This window comes from Leptosomus discolor, chromosome 1 (assembly GCF_034619465.1).
Source record: "Leptosomus discolor isolate bLepDis1 chromosome 1, bLepDis1.hap2, whole genome shotgun sequence".
Lineage (NCBI taxonomy): Eukaryota > Metazoa > Chordata > Aves > Leptosomiformes > Leptosomidae > Leptosomus > Leptosomus discolor.
Window position 1 is genome coordinate 182,487,870 of NC_141391.1, and position 16,544 is coordinate 182,504,413.

A 16,544-nucleotide genomic window follows, 5' to 3' on the forward strand; every position below is an offset into this window, starting at 1 on the left:
GTTAAAATATTTGGGAAAGTATTCTGAGACCTGTGTCCACACCGCTTTATATTATCACTGAACACAATCCACAACCGGTATTATCCACAATCGGAGTAAGGTCATGGGGCTCATTTACAAAAAGAAACTTTAGAGTTCAACTTAAAATTGTTATTTTAAATCAACCAATTCAGTTGAGCTAGCTATTTGTCAATTTTACTAAATTTCAACTCCTAAGGTATTCCAAAATATCATTATAAACAAGTAACTTGTACAGTATTAAATATTCTGTCACCACTGCAAAGAAGTTCCAATAATTTTATTTATAAAATTGTAACTTGTTGGGAAATCTATTCTAGTTCCCTTGTCACGGTCTGAAAACAAAAAGTTTCACCTTCACAGATGCAGATTCATTTACACTATCAACTACAAAAGATGAACAATCTGTGACAAATTTGCACTAAATGTTAGTATTGGCTTATTACAGAATCAGAAGCAGTTACCTTTGAGAAGTCCAGAATTATCAATAGGACCAGGGTACACATTCTGATCTCCCATCTGGTATTTGTCCCAGCTGTCAAAACCAACATATTTTTTCCACTGTTTGAACCAGCGACTATCCACTAGATACCTTAAATGGAAGAAGACATACAAGTTAATTATTGGCATGCTACTACTTCCTACAGTACCAATTATTTCATGGTAATGCACTTGTATTCATCAGGTTTGCAAAATGCAGAACGTTTTTCTGTCTTGTCTGCTAACCATTATCAGCATCTCCTACCAACAAGGACTTCAACTGTGGGCAATTAAAGATCCCACTAATCACAATGGGCAAGAACAGTTTTGCAAGACGACCAATACATTATATCAGAAGTTGAAGAATGGCAAGTTCAAAAAGTATCTCCCTTTTTAGCATGAAATATCATCGGTTTTAATTCCTGTTCTCCATTTGTAAATTCAGGAATTAAATCTTTATAATTAGAAAGCTCTTTAAAAAAATGCTAGAAATAACTTCTAGCAAAATATTTTATCCTGATGGAGTTTTATTTATAACATTCACATGCAAGTTGAAGAACTTTAGAACTCTGACGTTCTGTCAAGAACCAGAGAGTCTAAGTGTTTTCTTCCTTTGAGTCAGCATCAGCACATACAGTAAATGTTCTGCTTTTGAGGCAGTACTAGATGTTCCTTCTACACATAATGATCAACTTCTCACCCAGCTCCACAGTACTTCCACCCAGATTAAACTTGCCCATCTGGCTTTTACAAAGTCCAGCGATACCTACATTTTACATCTTTTTGTCCAGAATTCCTTTAAGATAAGCAAATTCATTCAGTGATCCTCAGATTTTATTTTTCAGAGGACACCACTTCCATTATTTCTCTTTCCTAAAAGTACCCATCTCCTTCTGTCTGGTCTGTCCCAATCCTTTTGCTACTACCCTAGTTCATGTCAGAATATCACTATCATGATGAAATGCTAGGTCAAACTAAAGACCACAGGTAATCCTTGATCTTTTCTCCAGTATTTGACTCCTGAACGCTTTATTTGTAGCATACCAATAATATGCTATTGAATCTTTAAGAGATCTCAAAACATCTTGGTGATTCAAATACTAGACTGCTAACACATATAGCTTAATTAGGCAACCATTCTGCAGGCGTTACTCATGAACACCATGGAAAAAAAAACCAAAACAAAACCCAAAAAACATTAGCACCCACAACTCTCATAACTGAAGTAGTACAAAAACATTGCTTGAGTATACATTTTCCTGAATAGGTTTAAAACAATACATTAGCGGGGCCTCAAATTTGTGCTTCTAAATGATGTAGCTACAATAAGAATTAACAAACCTAAGATACGTAAGACTTGACTTACTTCTTCTCAAGTACAGTTTTTCTCTCTTACACACATAGATCAAGCCTGGAGTCAGCCTCCAGAAGTACTGGTAGCAAACCTCTGGTAAAGAAGGAATCGCTACTGAGTAGTACTCAGTATGTGGGATCCTTTGTAGCCAACTTATCAGATTCTCTTCTCAATAAGCCCCAATTTTTCAGTTTCTACAGAATGTACTCTTTAGTGTTTGAATCTATCAAGTTAAAGCCCTTTGGAAAGTAAGAGGAAGAAGGCATTAGAAAGTTATATGTAAGACCACTGCAGGCTTTTCGATGCTTACTTCCCCCACCTTCCTTCAAAAACATCAAAGACTAAGGTCCCAAAGACAACTTTACAACATCTATGACAACAGCATCCTAATTCACATGGTAAACAGTCTTGATTCAAAACATGATGACATCAACAATAATAATGAGTCTGTGAACAAATGACTCCCAGCCTTAGCTTGTAACTACCCCAAGCAAACATAAACAGAAAAGGCAGAGCTGTGTTTCAACTGCCACAGACACAGTTCTGCCAGTGCAAGAACTTTGGTTAGAAACAAAATTTTGCCCTTACTGCACCAATGCCAGCTGTACTCTGGAGCATGTACCTTTACCATCTCACAGTGTAACACCTGGTGTCTTGTGTCTATTCTATCACAACCTGTTACTACTTACTGCTCAAGAGTCATCAACTACCGTGACTTGCGCTCTCTTACGAAATTGTTCTGTACGCAACTTTGTCCTTGAACTTGCAACACAATTTCTTACCGAAATTTTAAACACTTCATCAAGCAGTCAGAAAATAGCATCAAACTGCTTTTAGAACCAAAACTATACAGAAAAAGTTTAAACACTATCAAGGAAATGTATATGAAAAGCATTTTCTGTAAAAATACCCTTTTCCAGCCTTACCCACCAAATCAGTGATGAAACAGCATAGCTGAAGTCCTGTTCCAGAAAGATGAGATACTTAACATCATTATGAATTTACAATATTCAATCATTCTAAAGTAGCCTGGCCCAGCACTGATCATTTCAGTTTTGTGGCAGAACTCCCTTTACATGTTTCGTTTTGTTTAGAATATGATAGGAAACAAGACTGGACAAGGCTGAGCTTCATTAAAGCTGGTGAAATTTGGGGTAAAACACAGTAAAAAGACAAAAATGCAGGCTATTGCAAAAACCAACAGATTTAAACTTTATTAATGCTGAAAAAAAGGTAAAGCTTTAGTTCAAATCTGAGTAAGTTCCAGTCCATACACATTTCACACTTCAAAAATCAAACTCACTGTTTTCTTGACCACTTTCCATCATCTATGCTGTTCACTCAGTGAAGTTATAAGAACTACCTAACAAAGCAATGAGCTCCTCAAAATAATTCAGATCTTTGTTGACTGAAAACCTCATTTTGTAACACAGGACAGTACCCAAGTGAAGCCTTACTATCTTACATAAAAGCTTAAGTCTCCAGGTTCACCCAACACAGTAGCAGATTTAATGATCACTGCAGCAAAACCTATGAAACCAAAACCCTCAAAATGTTGTGAAATTAAATGAGAAACAACTTCAACTATCAAAAACGTCCAGCTTGTGAAAACATGCATAACGTGACTATCTACAGGTAATTTAACATTTGGCATTATCATTTGTTTTTTTTAAAAAAAGCATTCCAAGTAAAAAAACCACAAAACATAACTTTTTCTAACTATCAGATGAAAGCAAAGATACAAACTTTAAAACTTGCAAAGTCCCTTCAAAACACTATGTTTGCCATCACACAACAAGGCGAGGAAGTGAAGCAACATCGTAACAAATTCTCAGTATGCTGTAAAACATTGTGTTTGTCACTAGAAGCTTTCAATTGTATTTTTACTATCATAAAGTCCTCCTAAGCAATGAAGCAACAGGAGAGAAAATCTTAAACAAATTAGATTTAAATTTTACAGAGATAACATGTGCTTCCTTTTCTACGATCAATAGTCCGATGCAGATGTCTTCAGACATGGTTTGGGTCAATGAAGGCAAAAATGCTTTCGGAGGTACAGACACAATAGTGAATGCAAAAAGTGTTTTCTCTAACAGATTCTCTATCCAATTCACGCCCAAGGTATGCCGCATCCATCTACGACCCAGAGATGGAGTGGAGGGGGGAAGCAACTACAGCAGACAGAAGCCTGTAACAGGCCATTTAGCCATTTAATTTAAAGATCACAAGTAAGAATTTGAGAATTCAGTGAACACCACAAAGATAGTCCACTTGAAAATTAAGAAAGAAAAATCAGATCTCTACAAACAAATTTTCACTAAACAATAACTAACTGTTGCAATTAAGTAAGTGTTATTTTCCATTTCCCAGAAGAGAAAACCAGACACTAGATTCTACCATGGAAGTCTGAATTGGTACGACCATGTTAAATGGAGTGATTTTATTTTACACAGTGCATATATAATTGGATGTAGAGTCTGATATTAAAGATAATTTTTCCTTTACCCTCAGTCTGCCAGCACAAGTGTGATGTTACTGTAATTGAATCATTGGTATTTGTGTCTTTTTCTTTTTAAAGTACAAGTAGCAGCAGTGCTTCCCACATTTGCAAAAAGCCAGTTCTTTCAATCTGCCTGTACAAATCCCAATGCCTTTTACAACAGCCTCTTAATACTTGACTCATTTTTCTTTAATAAATGGGAGAAGGAATATCGAATTTGGTTAATCTGACATGCCCTCACATTTTGCTTTATGCACAAAGTTTTCAGTCTTTTTAATGTACCCAAGGCCATACTCACATTTCTGTCCCGCTGTGGCCATCCGGCACCATTCCCTACCAGTCATAACTGTGTGTGGTTATGAATGCAGTCACCCACAGGCATTCATTCCACCACCAAACCTGACAGCCTTGTCCCCTACTCCATCCCACGGCCTCTACTTTCTTGATCGAAATTTGAATGAACCATGAATCTTAAAGAAAGAAAGCTATAATTTTACACTGAAGTGAAATTATCATATAGACAAACTGCCCATTGTTTTAATTAACACTTAAGAAATTACTGCTCCTGTAGAACCATATTACTGTTCAAATGCTCCACGTTAAATGTCTGATCATACATCAGTAACATAGTGATTAACAGAGTATTTTGATAATTGTACCTAACAATGCAAGAAAGCTTGGGGTCCACTCTTCTAGATTTTGAATGTTCACCATTACCTATTTCATCAACTTTATTCTTCTACATCAAATTAATTTTGCCACCAACCAAATTTTGCTCTACAATGTCTCTTTATGGTTCTCCCTAACTGAAAAGTTGTAACATTCCTGTTTCCTACCACGGAGTGCAAAAACTTACATCACTTCTCTTCAAATTTAGGAATTTGTACTTACACGCTCAAATAAGAGATCAATATTTCTAGCATAAAAAAGTTGAAAGGCCACCTATAAATCATGCAAGTATGTAAGTGTGCTAAGAACTAAACAAGACAGTCAAGTTCCTTCCCTGGAAAGAAAATGCTGCAGGACAACCAAATCTTAAAATATTCACATGACGTTTGAGACTCTCTGAGCAGTTGGTCCAGTCGTACAATGGAGAAAAGAAAAATGGACAATACATGAACAGCAAATATTTGAAAGCTCCTCAAATTACTTTGTCTTTACATCTTCCTCTTGCCTGTTTTCTTACTTGAATTCACTAAGTAGTCCTTTGGTAGACTAGTGTATTTTGGACATATGGACAAAGCTGCAAGGAGCAACTAAAAAAGAGAAGTTAAATAGGTGCAAAAGACTATTCCAAGATTGAATTCTGCAACTGTAAAAAAATTAGTTAACCCTGCTAAAGCATAACTAAAACTGATTACTTTCAGACAAATAAAAGCCTATACACATTTTCTGCAAGATGCATTCTACTGAAGATTCATGAAAAGGCTGAAAAGGGAAGACCATGAAATCCGTGTGTACTCAAGGGCAAAGCTTAATGCTTTGGTTATGTCTGCTTGTAATATGAAGCAGTATATATCTACCTCTGTGTATTAATTTTTACATAGAGTGAACCAGAAAGATCAACTTATTAGGATAAGGAGCAAATGGGCCACTGCCAGGTCTCAGGATTTCTTACAGACAACATCATACTCTAATAATCAAACCTGAAACAAAATATTATAGATTAGATACAGCACTATACGTTTTATCACGGTCTAGAGAACTACCTGCTGACCACAGATTATAGCTTAGAAAGTACTTCCTTACTCACTATCCCAATATTCAGCTCTTAACTTACTTTATAAACAAGGTAAGCAAGATACTTATGTAATTAATTTATTTTTATTATATTTTATTATATACAGCTAACAAAAAAAATTTACAGACAAAGATTTTGAAAAATGCTAACAGACACAGTGTTCGTGAATTCTCACAGTGAGTTACTGGGTATATGTATGTATGTGCATACATATGCACAGGTACATATAAATTTTATATCTATTGGGCATTTTAATGAGCATTCTGTTTCTTCAATATTAATCCGATACAGGTGAGAGAAGTTGAGTTACCACGGAATACAGTCACAGGATATACCAAATTAAAGATTATGCTGAAAAAAAAATTTAATGTAATTATACCACGCTCAGCTTAGGGGATCAAACTGCTAACGTTTACATAGCTAAAATCTAGACTTAGCATTAACGGAAAAATTAAAAATCAGAAACGTATAGACTAGAGCTTTTGATCCTACAAACACATTTGATATAGCATTCTCACCAAGATCAACAAGTCTACCATCTACACAAAACAGAGAAGGCAAACTGTAAGAAGGCAACTTAATTTATTGTTTCATGAATGTTCTAATGTCCATGATATAATCAACCACCTGAAAACTAAATATTATCTACTAGGAACATTCAGTAATTTAAGAGGAAAAGATATACCTCAAGTCAATAGAACTACACCTGCTAAAACCTCATTTCTTAAATAAGATTTTGTCACTTTTTAGGGGAAAATTATTAAAAACTTGTAGCATGCACTTGAGACAGATACACTTCACTGAATACATGCTGTCGCAGATACAAAATTAGCATACCATATCTCAGTAAAACAGAGACATAAAATGTCTGTACATTAAACTCCGTGCAATGTTTTGCTTTTATTTTTGTTACTATTGCCCAACGCAGGAAAGAGTTCCAAACCAGCCTAATGTTACAGTAGGTTTTTTGAACTGCAGACCTGACTGAGAAAGCTACCTGAGGACACCACAGCAAAATTAAAAAATATGGCCTATCCATTTTTTAAAACTATGATTAAGAAATGTTTGTTACTTAACTCTCATGGAATCAAGATTTCACTCAAGCACGAAACACAAATTTTGTGCTCTCATATGTCATGAGTCAAGCTACTGAGCAGAATAACCAACCCATCTTCCGGGGTAAAACACACTTGGAGGATTTGCAGTTGAGACTGAAGGACAGAACTGACTCAAATTTCTAGATATCCTGTTTTGAGGGGCAAACTTTAAAAACTAAGACAACTTCACAACAAGGTGAACTGATTAAATCAGCAAATGCTTGGCATTTATAAGCATTTCAAATAAATCAGTCACCTCAAATTGCTTGATGAAAACAGTACAACCAAGTCTGATTACACTGAAGTCGCTTAGAGCCAACAAGTTTAACAGAAATACATAAATATTGGAACAGTCCCAAACCTTTGCCTAAAAGTAAAAAAAAATACGCATGTATGATTTGCTGAAAATTGGGGTTTTAAGGTATTAATAATATTGGAAATATTTGTACAGTTCAACTAGTTTTACATGCTTTCTTTTAGTTGTATTACACATCCTTAGATATCTGAGTTTTCCTTGAGCAAGTAGAACCAAAAAACTATAGAACATGGTTGTGAACATGCCCCCAGTTCCAGTCTGGCCTCCTTCAGTACCCAGCGTTTCCTTCTAAGTGGGGCTTCAGATCATTTCATAGGATACATCTGCTCTCACCTGTACAATGTTTCTTGCCTGAAGCAACTATAATATACAAGGGACAATTTATACTCCCAAGTCCCCTGAACTGAAAGATATGGAATAAAACATGAGGAAATGGAAAAAAGCTGCATTAGGGGAAGATCAGATTGGACATTAGGAAAAGTTCTTCACTGAGAGGGGGAACAGGCTCCCTGGGGAAGTGGTCATGGCACCAAGCCTGTCAGAGTTCAAGGAGCATCTGGACAATGCTCTTAGTCATATGGTTTATTTCAGGTAGTCCTGCCAGGAGCAGGGAGTTGCACTCCATGATCCTTACGGGTCCCTTCAAACTTGAGATATTCTATGGTTCCATGAAAACCTCATATCCCTCCAGAGCACAACAGGAGCTTGTGTAACTAAGGTCTACACTACCTTTGCAGACATGCAATGTATCAAAATTTGCAGGATATCTTTAGAACGTTACAACAGCAGAATTTGTCCTGATAATAAAGACATGGAAAACCCATGCAATGACAAGTGGAGCACATAACATATTTTACCAAAGTGTATGTTCTCCCTTTGATACACAACAGGTTTTAATACTGTATGGATTCAGTGTTACCACTGCAGAGGATGCAATAAAAGAGAAAATCCTGAACCTTGCAAATATAAACTCCAACAACATTCTCCTCCCAGCATCTGATGAAAGAAGGCCTTATTTGAGGTCTGAGGTTCTTCACAGACTGCACTTGCTCATCTTCCAATCTTAACTCAGGCTAGTGTCAGTCTATAGATCACCTAAAAGGCTTGAAATACAGAATTAGAATGTTCCTTGATATCTTCTGATTTTATGTGTCACTTCATTTCCTCAAAAAGCAGTGACAACTGTTGGCCATACCCAGCTCATTCCATACAAAAGCTATTTGCCAATACTATATTCCATTTAGGCATAACTTTTCTTTAAATAATTCTTTTATTTGAACAATTTCTTAACAAGTATTGACAACTACAAAGCACAATGCATAACATTTCAACCTGCTTTACTCCTCCTGTTTTCCTATGCTCAGGTTGTTTCATAGCACAGATCTCTTTTGACCTTAAATTATTTTTAGTTAATACTATTTTCTTGTAAAAGAATATGTTCCTCAAAGCTATGTAACTTGTGATCTTTTATTTCATTCTCATGGTTAGAAGCAAATAAGCTTTGTTCAGATATACTGTAAAACAACATTAAAAAGTTAGGCATCACTATTTTAAACTTGCTTTAGCTGAATACACTAAACTGACTAAATCTATCTTTAGGATGAGTTTAGATCAGTAATTTCAAGATCATACAGCCCCTAAGGACCAGCGCCTCTGAGAAAACAGTTCGCTGCAGTTGTTATTATTCTTTGGGTCCCACTGAAGTTGGACGAAATTATGACTACTTCTGGCATGTACAACGGACTGCTCATCTCTGTGATTAGGGGCAATTAGTTTGGTTCCTAGTGGGGTTCTCATCAATCACTGGACCTAAAGTTTCTCCAATATAATCTACAAATTACAGAGTATTTCTTTTATTATCTTTCCCAATATAGGCATATCAGCAACAAATATTTTGGTTCATTTACTCCTATACAAAATATTAAAACGCAATTACCAGTTGATAGCCATGCCTTAAATCCAAACATATGTTCATATTGGGTCAGTCAATTAAAATGACCCACAAAAGACTGTGTCCTTATGAGTGATCAAGTGTAGAGACTTCGGGCAGCCCAAAATGAGATTACTTACAGGCTTTGTACATTAACTTATGGGAACAGAAGAATGACGGCATTACATTTACAACACTTGTAAATGCACCTTAATTTCTTAAACAAAAATTCAACAAATAATAAAAATCAATAATAAATTTAAACAAGTTTTAAAACTTTGCAGCTGCAAGACCACGTATGGACATTGTTCACTCAACAAAAGAAAATAATAGTACTAGCAGGAAAGTTGCTAATTGATTTCTAAAATTCTGTCACGGTCTGCAACTTTTGCATGTAATTTAACTTCATTTGTAGTTTACTGCACATTTTGTTTTAATAAACCTTATTAACACAGTATCAACATCACAGAAGTACAATGGTATTCAGTCCTTACCTTAACACCCAGGCTGACAAATATTTGAACAGTATGACTATGATCTTGGTATCTCCCATTGCTGTCAAAAGCATTATGAATGCATCCCTCAGTTATATATAGCCAGAATTAAACAACACGTAACCTGGATTTATTTACATTGACTGATAGGTCAGCTCTTTGACTCCAAAATCAAACCAGTTAACTTTAATATGCAATAAAGACACTTCACAGAGAGACACTCATTCCATCACTGCGTACTGCTGGGACATCGTATCTTCTGCACACAAGCTATTTCACTTTTAACAGCAAAACTGTGCAAATTGTCCAGAGGGATAGGTGAGGACTTCTTTTTTTACCCTCCTAACTGTGCATGAGTACAGATTAAGCAATACTGAGGACAAAGTGGAACAACTGTGTTGCTGAAAGCAAACTAGGACTCCTGTTTAAAGGCACAGCATTCAATTTTTGTTCTTGCACAACTGCAACTATAAAGGTGAGAACCTGTATTTCTACTCTCATTTGGCCAGCAAAAAATGCTTGACTAAGTACACTCATGATTAATAGATGCCTTCAAAATTAAATTTTCCTTCAGAATTAAGATGATCTTGAAAGTTCAAGATGATGATAATTATTCTACTCTATCACATAAAAACGAAACCATCATCTTACTTGAAATGTAGATAAATCCACAGAAAAAACCCAAAGGTCAAAGAGAGAAAAAAACCCAATCTCACTTAGCTTCCATTTTTAAGAAACCTTAGTCTAAATGCTTCACATTCCTCTTCAGAAATAAAAGCTTTGTTCAATTAAATGCACTGAGGTGATTTCAAATCAACTGATCAGTCAAATTCTCCCCACAGCTCCCCATGCTCAGTTCCCACAATGTGCTGCAACAGCCTAAGCAGCACTTCACATATACCACCAAGGAGCCTGATCCAGCCAAAATTAATGGACTGCGTTTTTATGTTACAATTTCACAGTGACTATTTCATTAACAATCATGTAAGTATTTTGTATACAGTTACAAATTTTCCATTTAAATAAAGACTTTTCATTAAAAAATAACCTAACTCCTAAATCAATGTTTGACTTCCAATTTCCAGCAAAAGCCTGACGCAAACATTATTTTGAATTTAAGATGCTCTCACCCTGTCTAATCAATTAACAGAAGAAAATTGCATCTAGACATTTCCATTGCAAGCGCTCTTGCAGAAGAATTTAAAACAGAACATTTTTGTATATCTTCATAAGCTGTTGATGAAACACTGCACCATTCCCCATGCAATGAGACAAATCTAACACAAAACTTCAACCACAAGGTCTCAAAGTCAAAAATCAGCAACGTAAACCTGAAAGAAGCAGCAGACAATTCTCAATTCTATCCTTGGAACACTAACATAGCGTTGCTTGTTTCTCATTATATGAAGCCATTAGAACAGTTTAGGATATTATTCCAAATGTTACTGAGGTGCAGGTCCGTAACATCTCATCATACAGTCAGTGAAATCAAGTAAAATCTTCCATTAATGTTCAATCTAGATTCCGTTCATGTACAGCACAATGATGGATGATCAAATGTGGAATACACTGAGAAGACCACAGCGTAAAATGCTATTAAAGCTAAGCACTTCAGCATCAAGGTTAACATCAATGACGGGCACTGCAGGGTTTTCAAGTAGGGCTAACATGCCTGTTCATCAAGATTCATGAGTTTGCATTGCAACGAGAATGAAAAGACTTGTACATTTTTGGTGGGGAAATTCTTCCTCTGGAGGAGAAATCCTTTAAGATTGAACTTTTCATATCTACTGATCATTCACTGGGAAGGATTTTTACCCCACTTAAATTTTTGCTTATTCTCTTCAGTGACCGAGTTTTACAAATAGACAATAAAATGCTCACATGAAAAAAAAGAAAATATTTTCTTCACCTTCCAAGGAATGTACTCTACGGATAACAACAGTACTCTCTCTGTACTCACCAGACCTTCACAAGATACGTGCACCAGAGACACATCTGAAAGAACTCAAAATACTATACATCTGTAGTTTTTGTAATTTGCAAGTCTTAAATATCAACAGATTAAAAGCAGATTAAGACTCTATTTTAGGACTCTGTAAAGTGATGACTGGCACCAAAATTCATTGCCTAGCAGGGCTGGAAATCAACATCTTCCTTCTGGTCCAATCCTGACTCGCTTCAGTTTACAGACAGTGTCTTAAATCTTTAGCTCCTCATTTAAAATTCCTTATCCTAGAAGACATCTTCTTCTTATGTAAGTACTTCAGCACAGGACACAACATTCTGTCAAAATAGACAAAGGCTCTCAAAGCTCTCCTCTGAAAGGTAAAGCTTCCACCTTCTCTATTAAATTTTGAGATTTCTGAACTCATCCCAGACGAACACCTTCTGTGACACGTGGACACCAGAACTGGACAGTGTGAATGGTTTTGCTGATACATTACTGTATAGAGTACATCTTGGTACTGCTACTCAGCGTTCCCTATTCAAACATCTAAAGATTGCATTTGTTCCCTGAACCACCAAACCAAATAAACTCATGATAGTTATTTGTCCAATGTAACAGCCTAATTCTTTTCCAAGGTACTGCTTTTAAAAATACAAATAACATCTATATTCTTATCTGCTCACAAATTGCTACAGCAACAGACGAAAGCAGCACAGTGGGGAAATTCTGGAAGAGAGAGAAATTGGTGAAACTGACTGCTAAGGCTGTGCTGTTAGCCATTATAAGTCATTATTGCCCACCGTAAGTGAACCTTTTATTGGCAGATGATACTTAAAGGTGAGAAACATGGTCTCACATTCTAGACCACGGAGGGCCAACATGCCTAAGAGGTAGCAAAGCAAAGAGTATGAAAGCATTTGTAATGTCACATTTAAGTAACTGAGAGAACTACTCTGACTAAGCCACAGGAGAACAGGAACTACTGGGAAAGCAGGGCTGAAAGTGGTCTTAAAGAAAAAGACAAGAAATTACACCTCAACATGGGGAGGAAATTACAGAGATATTCACACAAGAAATCACAAACAAGAATTGACAGAGTCTTCATCACCTCTAAGAAAACTGTTCCAAGATCAGTAACTTTCAGTATTGAGAAATGTACCTCAGTGACACTATAAAATCAGAAAAACTTGGCAAGGTTCTCAAGAACACCACTGCAGCTACAAAGGCATTAAGTAACACCACGGAGACCAGTTGGTCATGAAAATTATACAGTGGCTAAAAAATGGATGAACATCAACAGCTCTTCAATTTCTGAGAGTAGATAAGGAAGACAGTGATTGAGGTCAAATTTGTCTGCAGCTGTAACAACCAGTATTTTTTGTCTTTCTAAATGAGAGGTTAAAATCTCCACAAACAATAAAAATTCTCCTCACTTGCCAAGCATCAGCTGAATTTTAAAACACTGAAAAGTAATCATATCAGTTCTTAAAACTGAGAGACAGACAACGAAATACAGCATTTATTCTCTTCCAAAACAGAATTCTAGGTCTTTCAACAACAGAACCTGAAGGTCCTTTGGATAGTATTACGAGAAGAAACACTTATATACAACTCAAATTCCGTGGAATGACAGTGTGTTTTTTATGCTGAATTCACCAACAAAAGTAGTCAACATTATTTAAAACATCTGATAAAGGAAGGAGGTTCTTGTTTGGAAAAGCTTAAATTTGATGTTTATTTAATGTATGTTTAGAAAAATAAGATAAATGGAGAGCTGGAAGAGTCCTCAATCTCTCCTAGTTTAGTAATATAATTTATTAACGACACATAAAAGAATGCAAAAAAGACCACTGGGGACAAACTAGCCCAAAATCTTGTCCCCAAGGACAGAACAGTTAAAAGACACTAGCCCTGTCTGTCCACTGAAGCAATATATTTCAACCTATACTACCCCCAAGCTACTCTTAAATCCAATGAAATTACTAAACTGCCTGCTCAAATGTTTCCCGATTCTATCAATTCTTTTCCAATATCTAAAACAGTTGCATTTCAAGCCAGTTTCATTTATTTCTCTCTGCAGTGCAGATAAAGTACTAATGAAGAAATTCAGTGCCCTCTTTATATATAGATACTACAGACTTGCCTCTTTGTGCTATTCTTTAGTTCCTTTTTTCTTAGAGGAAACCCCCAAAGCTTTATACAGCTTATTGTTCTCTACACTGTAAATTCTGAGAGCATGGACAAGACTTGTAGTATAAGTCAGTAATTTTAAAAGGTCTGTACTGTTCCAAAGCTCAAACAGAACAAGCTGATATGGCATTGTTTACATTTTTTCAGCAATATTTACTACTGAATGAATGAAAATTGCAATTCTGAATCATGACTTAAGAGCACTTTAACTGTTCTGTTTCCTTCCCAAAGCCCCAAAAGATTAAAAAGCTGTTGACAAAATACCTCTGAAAAAAAGCATTTGGACTAAACATACCCCTTAATTTGAGAAGTTAAATACATAACTCTAAGTATTAAGCCTATGAACGCACATGTATACACATTTAGGTAGCCAGATTTAATAGTTCATGAGTCAAAGCTAATACGACTTCGCCATAGCTTATTCAGTCTTTAAACACTTGATTAACATCAGTGTCACAAACACAGCTATATTTATTTTCAAAGAATTTTAGAAGCTTTTTCCACCTAACTGATTTTTTCACGATTAAATATTTAATGTACTAAAAAAATTACATCAAACTTACTGGTTTAGTCATCATGTAAGCTTGTCATAAGTTACTTTCACTTTGAATAACATTAACTGTTTGAGATGCATTTTTAGGTATTGGGAAATAACCAACAGAACCATAAAAAAAAAATTCTTACGCTATTACAAGCCTGAGCACCCTTTTACTACCACTGGTCATTTTCAACACTACCATGCAAAATGATTTCCTTTTGCTAGTTGCTTATACTTTTCCAGTTTAAGAGCAGTCTGTTCGTATGCCAAAACTGAACATATACTCAGCAGTATTTGAATAATGCATCAGAATGTATGCTTCTGACACATGCTGCAGTATCAACACTGTTAAATATAGTCTTTTATAGAACTGGAACAGTGAGTGATGACAGCTGAAATGAGGTGGGCAAGTTCTACTTTTGTGTATTCATACTTAATTTCCAGTAAGTTAATGCTTCAGCCTTTGTCTTTGGGTGACAGTTTCACACAGGAAGAGATGAAGAGGTTGAGTGGTGCAAAAAGTGTCAGTTCCTTTTTTTTTTTTCCCCTCCTAAAAAAAAGTCCCATTTCCTAACCTCAGAGAGCTACAACTACAGAAGCTCAATTACCAAATACACGCTAGAAAGGTGTTTATTTCACCTAACTCTTTTCAACCATGGATTATCCTGTTGACAATCTGTATAGCATACTAATAAATATTTTCTGAGCGACTAGGAAAATACATCTTTTTAAACGTTTGTTGTGGAACAGGCACCGTAAGGGCCCGTTTGCACCTTCGGGGGCTGTTTCTTAGGCAGTTAACCCGACCGCAGTCAAAATAAAATCTAAACTTAAGGCTTATCACCGCCGCGGACGGGCTTCAGGGCACCCCATCCAGGGCACAGATACAATTTCTGACAACTTGAAGGTGACGCCAGGGCCGCTTCCTCCTTTGAGCCTAGATAATGGAAGAAACGCCTCGCAGCGGAGCTCTCCACCCCCGCCTCAATCCCTGCTTCAGTACTCCTCCCCGCGAGGCCAAACGAGCCCCCCGCGGGCTCCGGGCCCCTCGTCGTCCGGTGCCGCCATCCGGGGCTGCCACCCGGCACCGCGCCCCGCCAGTCACGCCGCTCCCTCTCTCCCCTCCCCCTCGCCGCCCGGCGGGGAGCTGACCTCGGTGCCTGCCCCCACCGGGCGCCCCAGCGGCGCGGCGCGGCCCTACCGGCCGCCCAGGCCAAGCCGAGGGCCCGCCGCGCCGAGGCGGTCCGTGCCCTCCCCGTTGAGGGATCCGGGCGGCGGGAAGCCAGGGGGAGGGGGGGGGGGGCGACGGGTGCTGCCGCCCTTCCTCTATCACCCGCCTTCCCCCCCCTTCCCCCTCCCGGCAGCTCCCAGCGCACACGGGGGGCCGCGCCGCGCCGCCCCCGGGAGCGGGAGAGGCTGAGGGAAAAGGAGGTCGGTCTCTCCGCCAGCCAAGCGGCACCGGAGGCGGAGGGAGCCGCCCGCGTCGATCAGCCCCGGGCCCCTCCGCCCCTCCCTCACCAGGTGTCGCCCTTGCGGAGGGCGGTTTTGAGCAGCGCCGCCACGTCCGTGCGCTGGGTCTCCAGATCCGCCGCGCCTCCCTCCGCCATCTTCTCCCCACGGCAGCAGCAGCGGCGGCGGCGGCGGCGGCAGCGGCGGCAGGGACAGGAGCGCGCCGCGCTGCATGCTGGGAGTGACGCCGACCGGGAGACGCCCTCACCCCCCTCCCTTCCCAGAATCCGCAGGGCGGGGACCGCGGGGAACGTGGCGAGGCGCCGCCGTGCGGCGCCCCCTCGCGGCAAGGAGGTCTTTCGCCTCGCCACCTGGAACGGACGCGCATGCGCGGGGAGCCGCCGGGTGTGCGGCGGGGGGGGCCCCTCCTCGGCCTGGCGGGCGCTCTCGGGGCGGCCGCCTCCTGCGGGCGAGGGGCAGCGGCGC

The 16,544-nt window shown here is 38.5% G+C and overlaps 1 protein-coding gene across 2 annotated transcripts in view; it reads right to left on the reverse strand.

The window, feature by feature from the left end:
- The window catches only part of USP15 (ubiquitin specific peptidase 15), a 68,329-nt gene extending 52,113 nt beyond the window's left edge, over window positions 1-16,216 (reverse strand). For both annotated transcript variants that reach the window (XM_086480344.1, XM_086480339.1), the window contains exons 1-2: window positions 16,128-16,216; window positions 483-610 (exon numbers count right to left, since the gene is read on the reverse strand). In XM_086480344.1, the coding sequence (XP_086336470.1) occupies window positions 483-610; window positions 16,128-16,216 (217 nt within the window). The remainder of the gene's footprint in view (window positions 1-482; window positions 611-16,127) is intronic.
- Between the last annotated feature and the right edge of the window lie 328 nt (window positions 16,217-16,544).